Genomic DNA, 16,423 nt, shown 5'->3' on the forward strand with positions numbered 1-16,423 from the left:
TTTTCCTTAACAAAGAGTTTTAATTCTGTACTTCTTAATATATATTATGTACTTGGAGTCTTACTGCTCTCCCATTACATATCTAAAACAACTCAAGATTTGTCTAAACTTGTGAATAATGACAAAAAGTCAGTACGATACTATTTTCAAAATTCTATTTGAAAGACAACTGTAGCAGGAATAAGAGTCTGCTGATACACATTTCACATTGGCATCAACATTTGATAAATGAACCTCAATTTCACCTGTTCTTAAATGGGTAAGTTTTACTGGAACATAGGAACAAAAAAACTGATTTAATAGAATACTACTCACCAATAATACCTAAAGTCTTCAAAGTGAGAATGTGGCTATGGATACTGTTGCATCTGATAAGAACAATATACAGACGACAGAAGAATTCCCTACAAGCTATACTGAATGACTTAAATAAGATTCAAAGTGTCAAAACATTTTAAGACATTGTACTTTGGACATTTCTCCATGTTTGTGAGCTGACAACTCAGAAACTAGAAGAAAATTTAGAATCTGACTAAGATGAGCCTAAGAGTGGCTGAAGATGCTTCAGAAACAAGGCAAGTCTTATATACCCCTAAATAGGGGGAGAAGACAGAAAAAATTGGAAAGCATGCTCAGCTGACAAGATCATCACCTCTTCTGGAGCCTCTTCAATATTTTAGCTTCCTAAGCACTGACTTCCCTGGTGTTGTAGGTTTTTATTTTGCTCCGTAAGTTAATTACTTTTCATGCTTTCAATTAAAATAGCAACTTGATCCCAATGAAGCTAGCAAGGGAGGAAAGGTACAGGATACAAAAAAAGGGAAGAAAAATATTGCAAATGCTAAGCTAGAAGAAACGAAGAAGGTAATTATAGATTTTGCAGGCCCAAAGGTTAATCAGTTTGCATGAATCACCTTCACATACTTTTTCTTCCTTGCCACAGATGCCCAAATAACAGTTAGGTATTTTAAATAAGCAAAGCTCTACAAAAGTTTCATTTACAGCAAGAATTTTTTTTCATACATTAAAGTGGTCCATCTGTGAAACTCCAAAACAGTTGTAGTACTTAAATTCCTTCTTCCCAAAATATTTAAAATTTCATCAAGGCACTACAATGGCACTATTTTAATGCTACCCATTCCACATGAACTAATCATGCTACAGACATTTACAAATTCAGGCAATTCATGCTCACCATTATGCAATTCTCCTGTAACAGTGCCTTCACCCTGTGGGCTTCCATCCTGATCTCTCCATTTCCAATCAATTCCTCTGATTACACGAGCTCCTGGAACCATGTATTTCAACACCTGAGAACGGACCAGACGTCGCTGCCTTCGCAGATTTGCTTCAGCTTCTTTAGCAGCTTTTCCTACAAGAAATGTAAATTGAAATGAAGAGACTTGGAAGTCTTTTTGACTCCATTTCTTCATTGAATGGAGAATAATTTTGTGTTTGTTTCCAAGCAAGTTCTACTGCAAAAGTTATCTTGCTTTTTCACACTGATTTTTATATTGTTTGTTCATTAGCATTTCAAGAGAACAAATAGGATGTACACATTCTTCTTCTTACCCAGCTGATCTTCACATACTCCATTCACAGTGCCATAAAGTTCAAATCCAGACAGGGAGAGGTAGTGTGTTTGCCCACTGGCATTCTTTCCCATCTGTTTTATTCTAACATGTCTCCAACCTTGTTTCTCATCTTTTGGAGGATCTAAAGGCCATGTTGCTGTAGACCTTTAAAGTTATTTCAAAGGAGGTGTGGGTGGGGGATAAAAAAAAAACACAAACAAAAAAACAAAATCACACAAAACCAAAAAACCTTAGTACCAAAGCAAACAAAACCATAATGGTGATCATGTATGGATAAAAAGCAGAAAACTGCCAAGAATACAAGATACATAAAATCTATTAACACTAGGGACAAACTCTGAATGAGTGCTGGTGTTACTATTTTCTCAAAAAAATATCAAGTCCAAAATTTACAATGATGGAAAAGCACAAATGCCATTATGTGAACCACACAGAGAGCTTATGAATCACTTATATTGCAGCCCATCCTTGATAATTTAGATCACCTAGCATTTCTTTATATAGTTAGTACACCTACAGTACACATTAAATTAGTCTACAGTCAAGTAGTACATTTTTACCTAAACTCAGTTTTATAAAAAGTGATCAAATACGCTGACATACCCTGGTTCGTTGAGACTACAGTCATCAACATGAGTATACAAAGTAGTCCAGTTCTGACCATCCTTAGATACCTGGAAAACCCAATTTCTGAGAGCAGATCGTCCATAACCTCGAGCATGGCGTAATGTATAAGCTGATGGTATAACCCAAAGGCCAAGGTCTATGGCAAACCAAGCATTCTTATCATCGTTAGTATGACAATTGAGAGCTGAACTGTCACGGCTTAGGATGTCTTCTAAACGGCCATAAGGCAGATTTCTTCCTTCTGAGGAAGTAACCACTACTAACCCATAGGCTGCTGGATTTACCCATTCATACGCGGTTCTGTATTAAAAAGAAAAATGTATTGTTCAATTATTGCTTACATTAAAAAAAACAGGTATCAGTTAACATTTGACATTTACTGTAAACTAAACAGCTAAGTTTATTACAAATCAAAATGATTAACATAATTTTAGATAATTAGATAACTTTAGAGATGTTCCAAACATGTCTTTACTACAGTGGTTTAAAAAGCAAAGCAAACCAACAACAAAAACACCCCAACAACAAAAGCAAAGCAAACCATGGCAAACAAAAACAAAGATCCAAACTTCCCCACTTCCTAATTTCTTAGGTAAGCATATGAGCAATTTCCCAACACAAGTTCAGAGATTCAAATTATTCCATTATTCGAATAGAGCAAAAAGAAATGTAATTGTATTGATCAACAGTAAATGCAGGGATATCTCCCACTCCTAGAAAAATTACAACAGATTTCATTTCATTATGAATTCTCTACCCACCCCGGCCATGGATCACAGTTTATTCTATCTGACTTCAAAATATTTAGCTTTGAAGAAACTCACTTTGCATTTGTCCCAATCCAGTAAATAATTCCATTTTCATCAAAATCATGTTGATGCCTGAACACAAACGTTTGGCCTTCACGCAGTTTTCGTACAAAAACAAATGAAGCCCTATCAAAGTCGTACCATTGCTTTGCTACCTACAGATGAATGAAAAGAAATCATATATTAGAGATGCAGAAAGCAACCATTCCTTGTGAACTATCTGTGTGGTATGTTGCTCACCATTTTCAGGAGATACTGTTCTAGAGATTCAACAGTTGCCAACGGCTCCATCTTTAGCATCCTACCAGTTCGATCTATTAAAGATGTCTCCCCTGAGGCACGTTCCAAACGAAACCTCAAGCGCCTTGTCAATATCTGAAAGAGTAACTAAACATTAATACAGGCTTTTCTGTTTAGGTTTTGTAATTTTAAGAAAAGCAATATATTTCACTGCAACGGTTTTAGTCATGTATCAAGTATTTTTGTTGCACAACTTAAGCAAACTATATTCTAATTTAATGCTTTAAAAAGTAATCCCCTAGTACTCCATTTTTTCAATTAACCAAACAATTATTTAATATGACAGTCAATGTCTAAGTCAATTACACATTCAAGACAGTATTTTCTCACTTTCTACATGTTTTATATCTTTTATTTCCAAATCCTGTAGACTGGCAACTACTATAATATCAAAACTGAAAATGTTTTTTCAAAATATCCAATAACAACAGTGGGTTTGCAACTTTCTACAACTATTTTCTAATAATTTACCATCAAAACAGAAATATTTAAACTGACATCCTGCAAAATCCTGAAGTGTACTTTCAAACAGAAAAAAATTAAGACTCCACACAAACTGGACAAAACCAAGAGATACTTTTAGCCAAACTGCAGCTTTCCTTTTAAGTAGCTGCTGATCCTGCAGGTGCCTTATATTACCAAATGAACACACAGCCCTAGAAGGGACCCTCTTAATGATTATAGCCCATCCCTAGTCATCTCAAATAAACAGGTCTTACAATTGCCTTCAACAAAATGCTCACTCAAGCAGTAAGGACACTTACTAGGGGGCATATTTCCATATAAAGTGAACAATACTTGAAGAGAAAAGAAACAACAAACGCATTATCTCTTCAATCAAAATTTTCTTTCAATGCACAGTGTAAAAGTGACAGTAGAGGAACATCCAAACATTTACGTTGTGTGTTACAGGAAACAGATGCCAAAAAGTTTATTGTCCTTTACCTAGTTCTATCCACTTTTACAAGAATATGCTTCATACAAACTTAATGTGTGTAACTTCTCCTATAATTCACATATAACATTCAGATGTGCATCAGTCAGTGTGACATTGTTATCACTGTACATTTACCTGAAGATTATATGTAGATCCTGGTGTATCATATAAGTGGAGAGGTAGACGTTCAATAGATTCCAACACTGCTATCAATTTCCGAATTAATGCAACTGCTGGACGACTGTGAAAAAGAACAGTTACTATGTTACACAGAACAAAGAGAAAAAAAATTCTACAGTATCTCAGAGAATAGTAACCAGCTGTAGCAAATACCTCTGCATGCTATTTCTACTGATGTCATCTGTTCTAGGCATGTGATTACAGCACAATAAGAAAAATATTAAACTGTACAGTGATGAAGTCACCTTCATATCTGTCAACAGATGTACATTCAGTACATTAGTTGACTCTTACAGAAAGAAGTGATTCAGTAAAATTTTCAGTATAGCAGAATCTGTCTTTTAAGACCAATTTTCTACTCCAAAGACAAACTGAAACAGAAAGAACAGTTCCTTGGTCTTTAATTTAAACAGATGTAAAGGGTTTTTTGGTTTGCTTTTAGTTTTACCTTTCATCGTCTTCATTTTCACTGAATGCTGTTTTGAAAACATTTATTCTCTCTACTAGTTGACTACAGTCTTGTTTCACATCTAAATCAACATTCTAGAAGAAAAAAAAACAAACAAACCACAAAACACGTTATTTCTAAGACAAAGAAATATATTTATTCTTTACACTAGCCAAAGCATCTGTCCAGTCTTGCTGAATTCCCCATTTAAAATCTGTACGTGAAAAGCTAAATGGTATCTGCCATTAGAACTGACCAGGGTTGATTTAAAGATTTTTAATGGCTTATTTGAACTGAAGTCATCTATTGTGACTGCATATATTCAACAGGTAGACCACTACCTGGAGCAAGTCTGAATGGTTTTCAGCAAGACGGGAAAATGCCACATTTATAATAGATTTTTTTTAAATTAAGGCACATGCCTACAATATTTTTTTAGTAAGTTTTTCTTCAGAGAATTAAGGTCTATAAACTCACATTATTTAAAACTGTAAGCAACGATTGAACTAAGCCACTACTGCACATTTCATATGGAGAAATAGTATTCTCATCCTTCAACAGTACAATTAAGTTTTCCAGAGCAGTCTTCATTAAATCTCTCCAAGTATTTTCTCCTTCAATACACTGGAAGACAAAAAGACAATTATGGTGACACAAGCTAACTGTTTTTCCATTTGCTTCATTTGAAAAATAATGGCCCAGTGAAGTACGTAACTAGGAATTACATGCATTAAGAACCGCCACATTTTAGACAGACATATTGCAACTTTCCATCATGACAGACTAGTCTCAAGATTATTATGTGCTTTCCACCAACATCACACAGTACCTGTCTGTTTGTATGAAGTTCCCATGAAGACTCTAACTGTGTTGCTATGTTCCTCAGTGTTACAACTACTCCCCGAGGCATGCTTTCAACAGCTTTAAAATGATCGTCATATAAATCTCTTGCCATAGTGCGTACCTACAAATTGATTTTGATAATCAGAAGTCATACCTTAGTGTAACGAGGCTATTATTATTCTCCAAGATACTAGAAACTTGGTCATCTTTAATAAAGAATTCCATGACACACACAAACAAATAGGAAAGAACCAAAGCTATCACAGATCATGAAATGCAAAGGTTGTGAAAGGATAAAAGTACAGGAGAAATAAATGGAAATACACAGATTCTTACTGAAACTTACAGAAGCTAAGGTTACCATCACATATTAAAAATCAGAGCACAAAGTTAAGAGAAATGACAGGACTCTCAATCTGTAAATCTGTTTCTTTAGAACTGTATCACGGATCTGGTAATGTTTTTAGAGATAAGATTAAGGGGGTTTTATACAGTTTCTGTATTCAGAATGGTCTATTCACATTTGTTAAGCAAATACACACAGGAAGTCCTTATATGACCTTATACCAAGAATTACTTTTTCTACAAAGTATGGATCACATGAGATACAGATTTGATAAAATAAACTCTTATTAAACAACATTTTGTTCAAAAAAAATTCCTCAAAAATGTTTCCTTCTCATTATCAACACATGTCCTACAATAACACGTTTCACAAGCTTCAGAGCTACATAGTACAACCTCGGGAATGAAAGAGCACTGCCTTCCTTTTATCATTCCACCTATCCTCATTCACACAGTATTTCAATTTTCAATTTAGTGTCATATTTCCTCAGATATAAGGGTCCTTAGATGCTGCAGATTTTTGTACACAACGTATCAGCTGCACTGTTAGAAACTGCAAGAGAGGTCAAGACTGAAGATTAGCTTGAGCCCTTGACATCAGCTGGCCACAGAATATACTGTTATTTTGTATTTTTATGAAAAGCTTAATACTTGATTTCTTAGATCCTCTTTTTTTCCCTTCCCAATTTGAGAAAAGAAAGAAGTTTAGAGGAGTCTAAAATGAGGGCTTTTACACACTTTGCTTCACTACCACAACTCTTTCAATACAGACTGCTCACTTCCATCCCCCATCTGTCACGATATCCAGTCTAAAATTAGTATCCAAATGCAGTGAACAGAAGTAACATATGCTGCTGATACAACTGTAGTACTGATCATAACATCTTTTCACATAAGAAAAGGAAGAAACCTATGGAACCACACAAATATAGGTCAGGAGGATTGGATTTCTTTACATTTTTAAAAGAAAATTTGTCTTCCTCTAGAAGAGCACAGAGTTTACTCAGAATGCTGCATAAAAGCAGCTGCAGCGGTGCTTTGTTCTGAGTGAAGTTTTCCCCTTCAAGGTTAGCATATAATTCTGTCTAAGTTGAAATCAGACATTTTAATCCTCTAAGAGAAAATTACAACTCCATAAGCATATTATAAAATAAAACAAACTCAGTTAAATTCTAAGTATAATATTCACAGATGCTCACCAACCTTTTGCTTTGTCTTCTCCAGTTTAGATTTCAGCTTTCTTCCTCTTTTGCCTGTCCAGCCAGTCACAAATTCTGACCCTGCAACGTATTTTTAGAAAAGTCACAATTTCTCACAGGTATGAAAAGCAACAAACAGAAAAACTATCTCATATACACTTGCTCCTACCTGCACATAACACGTACCTACATACTTACCCAAAGAGGTTTCAGCTGTAAATGAATGTTTTGTTCCTCTGTTAGATTCAAACACAAAGCCTGGCAGATCTTCTTTCAGTATTGTAGCTTGCTGACCATCGGAATTGTGAATAGCAATTTCTCCTTCTTTCAAACAGGTGAGTGACCAGTTTCCTACAGTAAGTTTAGTTGGCCCTGGTGCCGACAAAATTGGCTGGCTTGTGGTAGATGGTTTTACTTGGCTTCGAGCTCTTTGTAACTTCTCAAGGAACTCACTCCTACTTTCTATTTAAAAAGAAACAAACATTATTTGTTTTCTTTCAACAATTGATTCCACAATCATCCCAAACAATTTTTTTTTGTAAGAGCAAAACAACTGAGTACATTCAATGCAAAATTCAGTTTGAAATTAAGGGTCTTAAAGTATTCTAAATGTCTTCCCAGTATATTTCTGTACTTCAACAGTAATTTATTTCATGATTGCATCAAAGTGGACAATGTAACTCTCTCTGAATGGTGCTATTGAAAAAATGTATTAATTCATCTTTACAATTATAATAGGAAGATCAAAGAAATCCATGATAAACTTTTAGTCTTGCAAAAATAATTTCTCTCATTACGGCCAGCACAAACAATTCTCAAAAGTGAGTTTTTAGAAGAAGGAAATCAAATTAATCCTCCAACAGGAAAACAGCAATCAACTTCATGGCTTAAAGCAAGTAGAGAAAAAATGTTGAAGACATAAAAAATCAGAAAAAAAAAATCCAACAAAATTTTACGAGTCTGACAATCAACATATGCTACAAGCAAATTTGAGCTAATAGCTATTTGCTGATTCAGTGTCAAAGGCACCCAAAACATTTTAAGCTCTATTAAAACTTTTATTCATCTCTTTTGTAGAACTACATTCACCTCAGAGAAGGTAGTCACAATTATGCTACTTCGTACAGTGACATTATGTTAATTCAAGTTATAATGCAGATGTTCCTATTTCTCTTTTAGTAATTACAAAAATTTTGAAGATCTCTATATCTGAGAGAAACACAAAATAAATTTTAAAAAAATCTAATGGCACCACATGAAACTTGATTAAAAGCTAATATTTATACGGAGATATTTAATAGGTGACAAAGAGGATCATATCCTACTTTTAGGATATGTAATCTAACCTGAAATTATTCAAAACAACTATCTCAGTTTTAATTATATTTTGATACTGTAATAATTTAAAAGCTGCACGCTAATCTGAAATTATTCCAGAAAATTATTCCAGAAAATCTGATGAGTTCATAATTTTTAAAATAAGCATTCCATATAAAATAAAAATACAATAACCTCATTAAAGTTTACATCTCAACTTCAAAATTAACAAGTATCCTCATTTTTCAGCATATTGATCTGATAAATACTTTTGTAATCCATGCACTTGTAAGATTGCTGTTTTCCTTTTGCTGCAATGACTTATGCAATAGGTTTTTTTAATTTACCATTTTTATTGTTGTATGATATAAACATAATCCCTATGCAAAAAAAAAAAATGCCCTCAAGGCATAACAATCTTTGTTGCTTACAATTCAAAGCATCTAGAGAGGTTTCAAAAAATAATTTTGAAATTTCATACGAAATTTCATACGAAAATTCTCCAGATCTCCATAATTACAATTTAACAAATTTATTATACAGAATGTTGCACTGAAACAGTAATGATAATACATGGTTGGGCATAATTTTGGGTTCCCTTAGAGAGAATTTTGAGACATACTTAAAGCTTCAGAATTACCATTAAATTTCAATTTTTGCATTGAATTTTTATTTTTTCTAAAAATTCAAACAAAGCAAGTATTAAGCTAATGTGGAGAGGGGTGAGTACAGACCTTCCAAAAGTGTTCATAGTATATATGTATTTCCCTCTCCCAGCCCAACTTTCATCATGCAATAAACACTAACAAATGCCATTACCCAACCCTCTATATTCTTGCCAGCCGTGAAGTTACTAAAAAGTATACGATGAGATTAATCAGTAATGATTTAGGACAGCAGAACATATAGTATAGTTCAGGACTTAAAGGTACTATTCTAAATCAATACTGTACTGTAGTAATTTTAGTTAACAAATACTAGGTTAATTATCTCTTAAGTAAAAGAGGCTGCTGCACACTCTTAGAGCTAATGCTTAAATTACACCGCAATGTCAGCACTCTTAGGAGATGTCTATCTGATAAAAGTTGCAAGAAGCCTCATTTAATCCTTGGGATTTTTTCAATCTATTTTAAAAGATATGTAGAGACACATCATCTTAATTTCTCAATCTGACTTCTGTTTTAGTTTCTCTTCACTCCAAATTAATCTGAGCCATCCCCATTCCAGCCACCTTGTACAGAAATAGTAAAGTATCCCCGCGCCCACATCATTTGAAAGGAAGAAAGCAGAATTGTATCCAGGGGCTATGAGGATTTAAGAAAGTAATCACATGGATCATCTTAAAATTGTATTGTATGACAAACAAATATCTCAACACAGAAACTATTTACTTTTTAAGTACTAGCCTTGTTAAAAAGAATGTGAGATACTATGTAGAAAGCTTCCATGGAGGATAAAGGAGCTAGTGAGTGCTGGGAGTTTTTCAAAAATGCTCTCCTGGAAGCACAAAACCAGTTAATTCCCTTTAAAGGTAAGGGAAGTAGGTGGAGCAAAAGCCTCCCTTGGCTTGACTTCAAGCTTCTGAGACTTCCCAAAACCAAAAGAGAAGCGTACTGGACATGGAAAAGCAGACCATTACCCACTGAGAACGACAAGGGCATTGCCAGTGCTGAGATGCAGTTAGAAAAGCAAAAGCTCAGCTCAAACTGAAATTGGCCAGATGCCAAAAACTACAAGAAAGGGTTCTCCAGTTACTTAAGCAGCAAGCAGAAACAGAGGGACAAGACTGGCCCATTATTAAACAGAAGAGGTGAATGAGTCACCAACAGCACTGAAAAGGCAGAGGTTCTCAGCTCTTTATTCACCTCTGTCTTTACCAGCACTGTGGGCCCCCAGGTTTTGGGAACAAAAATCCAGGTTGATGCAAACACAGACCCACTGTCAGTGTAGGAATTGGCATGTGAAGTATTACAGGAGCTTGACCCCTACAAATTGATGGGTCCTGACAATATCCACCCAAAGGTGTTAAGAGCTGGCTGATGTCATTGCGAGGCTGTTCTTCATAATCTTGCAGAAGGCATGGAGATGGTGATGACCAAGAATGCTGGAAGAAGGCTAATGTCACTCCCATCTACAAGAAGCCCTTAAAGGAGGATCCAGGAAATTACAGGCCCATCAGTCTTACTTCAATCCCTGGGAAAGTTATGGAAAAAATCCTCCTGGGGACTGTCACAAGTCACAGTGAAGCACATGACTGGGAAAAACCAGCAAAGATTCACCAAAGGCAAATCGCGCTTCACAAACCTGACTGCCCTCTATGACAAAGTAACCTGCTCAGGTGACGTGGGGTGAGCAGTGGACATCATCTACCTGGATTTCTACAAGGCTTCTGTTATGGTTCCCCACAGCCTCCTCCTAGAGAAACTGATACCTTATGGTCTAGACAAGTGGTCTGTGCAAGGGGTGGGGAACTGGCTGACAGGCCCACCCAGAGGGTGGTGGGAAATAGCTCCTTTTCAAAACAGCAGCCTGTCACAAGTGGGGACCCCAGGGATGGATATTGGGCCCAGTGCTGGTTTATATCTTCGTAAGTCATTTGGATGATGGGATCAAGAGTACCCTGATCAAGTTTGCCAATGACAGCAAACTGAGCAGGGAAGTGAACCTTTCAGAAGGGAGAGCCACCCTGCAGGAAGACCTGCATAGGCTGGAAGAGTGGGCTAACAAGAACTGTGCAACAAGCACAGTGCAAGGTCTTGCACTGGGAAAACATAATCCAGGAGTGCAGCACAGGCTGGGATCTACCTGGCTGGAGAGCAACTCTGTGGAACCTGGGGGTCCTGGTGCACAACAAGCTCAATATGAGTGAACAGCGTGCTGCTGTGGCAGAGAAAGCTGACAGGGTGCTGGATTGCATCAACATCAACCAGCAGAGATAAAGTCATCACCCTACTCTACTCATCACTTGTCAGGCCACACCTGGAATACCATGCTCAGTTTTGGTCCCCGCTATACAAAAAAGATGTGGACAGGCTGGAGAGGGTCATAGAGATGATCAAGGGACTGGGAAGCCTGTCATATGAGGAAAGGCTGAGAGAACTGGGTTTGTTCAGCTTTGAGAAGAGAAGGCTTAGAGAAGACCTCATCACCATGTTCCAGTATTTGAAGGCTGGCTACAAGAAGATGGAGACTCCCTTTTTACAAGGAGTCACATGGGAAAGTTGAGAGGTAACAGGTGCAAGTTACTCCTGGGAAGATTCTGACTGGACAAAAGAGGAAAACTTTTCACGGTGAGAATAGTCACTGGAATAATCTCCCCAGGGAAGTGGTGGATTCCCCAACACTGGACACTTAAGATTCAGCTGGACAGGGTGCTGGACCATTTTGTCTAGACTGTGCTTTTGCCAAGAAAGTTTGGACCAGCTGATCCTTGAGGTCCCTTCCAACCTGGTATTCTACGATTCCATGATACAATTTCTGACCAAAAAAAAAAAAAAAAAAAATATCTAAAAACCTCTAGACATGGTTTCGACCTGTGTTATAATCTAGAAACACACTATATCACATCTTGTCTTCAAGCCCCAAAATCTACAGACAAAGTCTTTAGCACTCAATTTCTATCCTGAATCATAATATGTTCTGTTATTTCACTCAATGGCTTGTGAAAACACAGTAGTATTGCAAAGCATTTTATGTCTGCAGGTTCATAAATGCATGAACTTCATTGCAAAAAAGATGAAATAATAAAGGAGGGTTGTTTCTGCATCCAGAACAAGTTGTGTACTTTGTACATAAAATTAAAACCACCTGTGCATTGCCAGTGCATAAGGTCTGTTCCCTTATCCTCTCTCCGACAAACAATTAAGACACTGTAATTCGTTTCCCAATCCTGATGAGAAACTTTCCATTACTTTGTCTTCAAACACATGCAATTTCATTCTGCTAGCTAGAAGCAAACAACAAATCACCATTTCAACCTGCTTTTCCTGGGACGGCCACTACAAAGTGCTTTTAATGACTGGGGTGAAAAAATTAAGTATGCATGGAGAAGAATCAAAACAAAACAAAGTTAATACACTTTTACTGGCAAGATGTTTACTTAACACAGTTCACCAAGGAAATCAAGTTATGGTCACATGCTATCTGATAAAAAGCATCACAATTAACTGACCACCTTCCACCTGTTTACATCCTTTACTATTTAGTAAGCCAATTCCTGCAAAACAAAACAGCTCCAATCAAATTATATAAACAAATGTAACAGTCTCAAAACTTAACTCGGTCTTGAATTGTAAAGAAACTACCTGAACTATCAGATCCTCCTTCAGGGCTGCCACTGGAATACATTGTGGCCAGTTTTCCATCCAAGATAAATCTGAACCATCCATTACTACCATTAGATAGCTCCAGGGCTGCAGCATCACTCCAGATATAGAGGCAGTCCCTTCCCCTAATGATTGACCAGTCTCTCCAGTGATACGGTTTACCCTGTTGCAGTTCTTTAGCATCCTCCTGTGGTTCATCCTCCTGTAATAAAATCGTATTGAACAAACAAAAAAAACACAAACCAAAAAAAAAACCCCCTACCACCAAACCACCAACAACAAAAAACCCCAAACCTCCAACCCATTAAAAACCCCAAAACTAATAGAAAACCAACACACAAGACAGATTTTTAAAAAGGCTTGAAGAGAAAAAGAATTACTCAAACCAAAGTATAGGAACTATACCCCTGTCTGTAAGATGTATCTTTAAAAGTATTCTTTAATAGCATAAGATACTTCTAAGAAGAATTTTCCTTTCAGATACAGATTTATCTACCAAAAATAGTAACAGTAGCCTACTGACTGGGACATCCACCTCTGTTCAAAACTTGTATTGTGAGAAAAGAATCACAAAATGGTTGAGGTTGAAAGGGACCTCTGGAAACCATCTAGTCGAAACCTCCACTCAGGCAGGGCCACCTAGAGCCAGTTGCCCAGGACCATGTCGAGACAGCTTTTTAATACCTAAACACTAAAAAAACCCCAAACCCACTATCCACCAAAAAAACAAGCTCAAAAAAACCCAAACCACCCAAAACCCACAGTAAAAAAGCTTAACTATACACTTCAGGCTTAGCTATAAATCTTAACTGAATGGATAACAGAAGTGGTCTGTTATCCATTTGGTTCATCTGAGTAGTCAGTAATGACTGTTGAAAATTGGTAAATTACTTCAATATGCACTTAAGGTTTTCATTATGTAGAAAATTATTTTCTTTTTTGTATTTTTAGTGTATTTCATAATGATGTTTAAAAAATCGGCAATCATCTGCTGTATATACATTGGAAGAGATACACTTTGTTCAGAAAGGATTCATTTCATTTAGCAGTCATTTTCAAACACTACACAACAACAAGTGTCAATCAACTTGACCACAAGTAAGTATGACTAGGAAATCTCAGCAGATAATAATGTGCTAACAGAAAATGAACTTACAGAAAACAACAATAAAAACAATTAAAACAAATGGTATACAACAGGCATTAATAAACTAACTACCTTGCACTGGACATTTTCATAACAGCGAAAATTGTATAAAAGTGCTGGCTCTACAGGAACAAATAAAAGTTATCAAATCTGTACTTACCTTCTCAGGTTTAGACTCCTCTTCATTTTCATCATCAGATGATGGCCCCGCCAAAGTTGACACTTTACTAATTACACCAAGTCTAGCCAGTTGGTCTAGAAAAAGATCACCACCTTTATCCACCAAATCCCTTATGATTTGCAAGGCTAGCAAATGGCCATCATCATCATCCTGTAATACATTGGGATGGAAAGGCAACAATAAAGAAGATCTCTTTACTTTAAAATATCTTTATATGCTGAAGTTCACAAACAGGGTCACAGATGGATGCTATACACACTTCACAGTTAATTATTAACAAGTATGTGGAACCAATGAGCATAACCCCCTTTTCTGCACTGGTTTCATGAAAGGACAACATTTTCTTTCTTCCTACCTCTTGATCAAGAACAGTAGCTGTTATCTCAACCAGTATTGTAGGCAGATTGTGGCCAGCATCAGAGTCACAAACCTCTTTCAGCAGCGCCTCAGAACAAAAATGTATCATTTTTCTAATGAGAGCAAGACTTGCTTTCCTTTAAAAGAGATCACAAGGGGGAAAAAAAAAAAAAAAAAGAAGATTCTTACAAAGGTAGCGCAAGCAGTAAACAATGCAGCAGAAAGTTCAAGAGAAAAGTGCTTTCTCACTATATTTAAGCGTGCTTTAAAAACAGAAATTTTAAATGAGTTTCAGTTCTCATTATTGGAGCAAAAATTGGTTATTGTTAATAAATCCTAGATTATTTCCAATAATAATTCATTTACTGATCTTCTTAGAGAAGAAAGTCTAACATTCTTCTCCCCTCAACCTTTCTCTAGGTAAACCTATTCTACATTCTGTCTTTATGCACTCTTAGTAATGGCAATTACTTCTGGACACCATCTCCTTCCCAGGTATCCAGCCCTCCATTTCTGTCACATACACCCCATGTTTCGGCAAAATCCCTAGAGTTTTAAAGTCTAAAATTAGTATTAGCTCATGCAACTTTCCACTTAAGAACTACAATTTGAAAGCCATTCAATCCTGTATTATTCAAGCTGAATATTTCTGACTAACTTTTAAAAACATAATTTACCTGATTTATAAAGAAAACTTTAAAATACAGAGAGCCAACTACTTCCTTCCAACAATCTGCAACAACAGTTAAATCATGCAGATTGTTAACATGGTTTCTTATTTCCTTCATTTAAAATGACCTAGTTTAAGCTTTCTGTCATGAGCTCATGTAGAGTCTCTTTCCACTAGAGTCCCTTTTTATCTTGCATTTTCACCCCTCAAAGTGCCCATGAGCACTGGGACCACAAGTGAGGATCAAGCAAGTGCTATATTTGTAGTGTAAAAGGCTCAGTGGTCACATGCAATTTAACGCAACCATTATGCCACCCACCGTATTCCTTTTTAAGTATTAGATTACATTCTTTTAATTCTCTCAGTAAGAGGCATCTTCTCCAGACAGCTGTAACCCAATACACAGAATATACTGTCTATGCAAGGTACTATATGAACATAGCATTCTTTCATCATGCTACTATAGTCAAGAGTATACTTTGTTTTCCCACTTCTGATTCACTAATGGTTTTTTCCAAAGACATCACTTGCCCAGAAAGGAAAAAATGCTAGCTAAAATCCTAAGTAAAAATCAGACTTGCAACACCTCAAACCACCGCTTCTATTCAAACAAATATGTTGAATGTCACTTGCATTACTTAAACTTTTAAATGTCATAATTTTTAATGAAAAAAAATCCACCTTGGCTATTTTGAGTGAATTCAGAAATTCAAAATATGCAGGAAAATTGGCTATCATGATAATATTACCTTATTGAAGGCAACATAGTTTGTTGAAATGTTTGTGCAAACACAGGCAATAATCTTTTCAAGTATATGGGTGCCATTTCTGGATCTCCTTTGGGTTCATTACATTCTTCCTCATCCTTGTTTGCATCTTTCTTTTTCTTCTCATCTCCTTTGTTAACAGGACACATCCAGTCCCCTGGAAAATATTTTTTCCCAAAAAATGTTCAGTGGCACAACAAAACCAAAAACTGCTTCAAATATGTGTAAGAGTTTTCTTTACTAACATTTAAGTATCTGAATAGGAATATGCATTCCTAAAAATATAAAATTTGCATGTGCAAGACTTCTTGAAGAAAACTGATAACAAGTACCGCTGAAGACCTCTCACAGGAGAAGCTCAAAGTCCTTAAAGCAA

At 36.1% G+C, this 16,423-nt stretch overlaps 1 protein-coding gene across 5 annotated transcripts in view; it reads right to left on the bottom strand.

The window, feature by feature from the left end:
- Nucleotides 1-16,423, bottom strand: part of HECTD1 (HECT domain E3 ubiquitin protein ligase 1) — a 64,545-nt gene that overhangs the window by 24,261 nt on the left and 23,861 nt on the right. For 4 of the 5 annotated variants that reach the window (XM_074909836.1, XM_074909833.1, XM_074909835.1 and 1 more), the window contains exons 10-24: nt 16,030-16,204; nt 14,609-14,747; nt 14,233-14,403; nt 12,905-13,127; nt 7,482-7,745; nt 7,288-7,364; nt 5,726-5,860; nt 5,374-5,520; nt 4,897-4,991; nt 4,404-4,509; nt 3,272-3,406; nt 3,047-3,186; nt 2,199-2,522; nt 1,573-1,739; nt 1,196-1,372 (exon numbers count right to left, since the gene is read on the bottom strand). In XM_074909836.1, coding sequence (XP_074765937.1) covers nt 1,196-1,372; nt 1,573-1,739; nt 2,199-2,522; nt 3,047-3,186; nt 3,272-3,406; nt 4,404-4,509; nt 4,897-4,991; nt 5,374-5,520; nt 5,726-5,860; nt 7,288-7,364; nt 7,482-7,745; nt 12,905-13,127; nt 14,233-14,403; nt 14,609-14,747; nt 16,030-16,204 — 2,475 coding nt within the window. Of the gene's footprint in view, nt 1-1,195; nt 1,373-1,572; nt 1,740-2,198; nt 2,523-3,046; nt 3,187-3,271; nt 3,407-4,403; nt 4,510-4,896; nt 4,992-5,373; nt 5,521-5,725; nt 5,861-7,287; nt 7,365-7,469; nt 7,746-12,904; nt 13,128-14,232; nt 14,404-14,608; nt 14,748-16,029; nt 16,205-16,423 lie in introns of all 5 variants that reach the window. The other variant, XM_074909834.1, reaches the window with a different exon arrangement.

Source organism: Athene noctua, chromosome 6 (genome assembly GCF_965140245.1).
Source record: "Athene noctua chromosome 6, bAthNoc1.hap1.1, whole genome shotgun sequence".
In the NCBI taxonomy this organism is placed as follows: domain Eukaryota; kingdom Metazoa; phylum Chordata; class Aves; order Strigiformes; family Strigidae; genus Athene; species Athene noctua.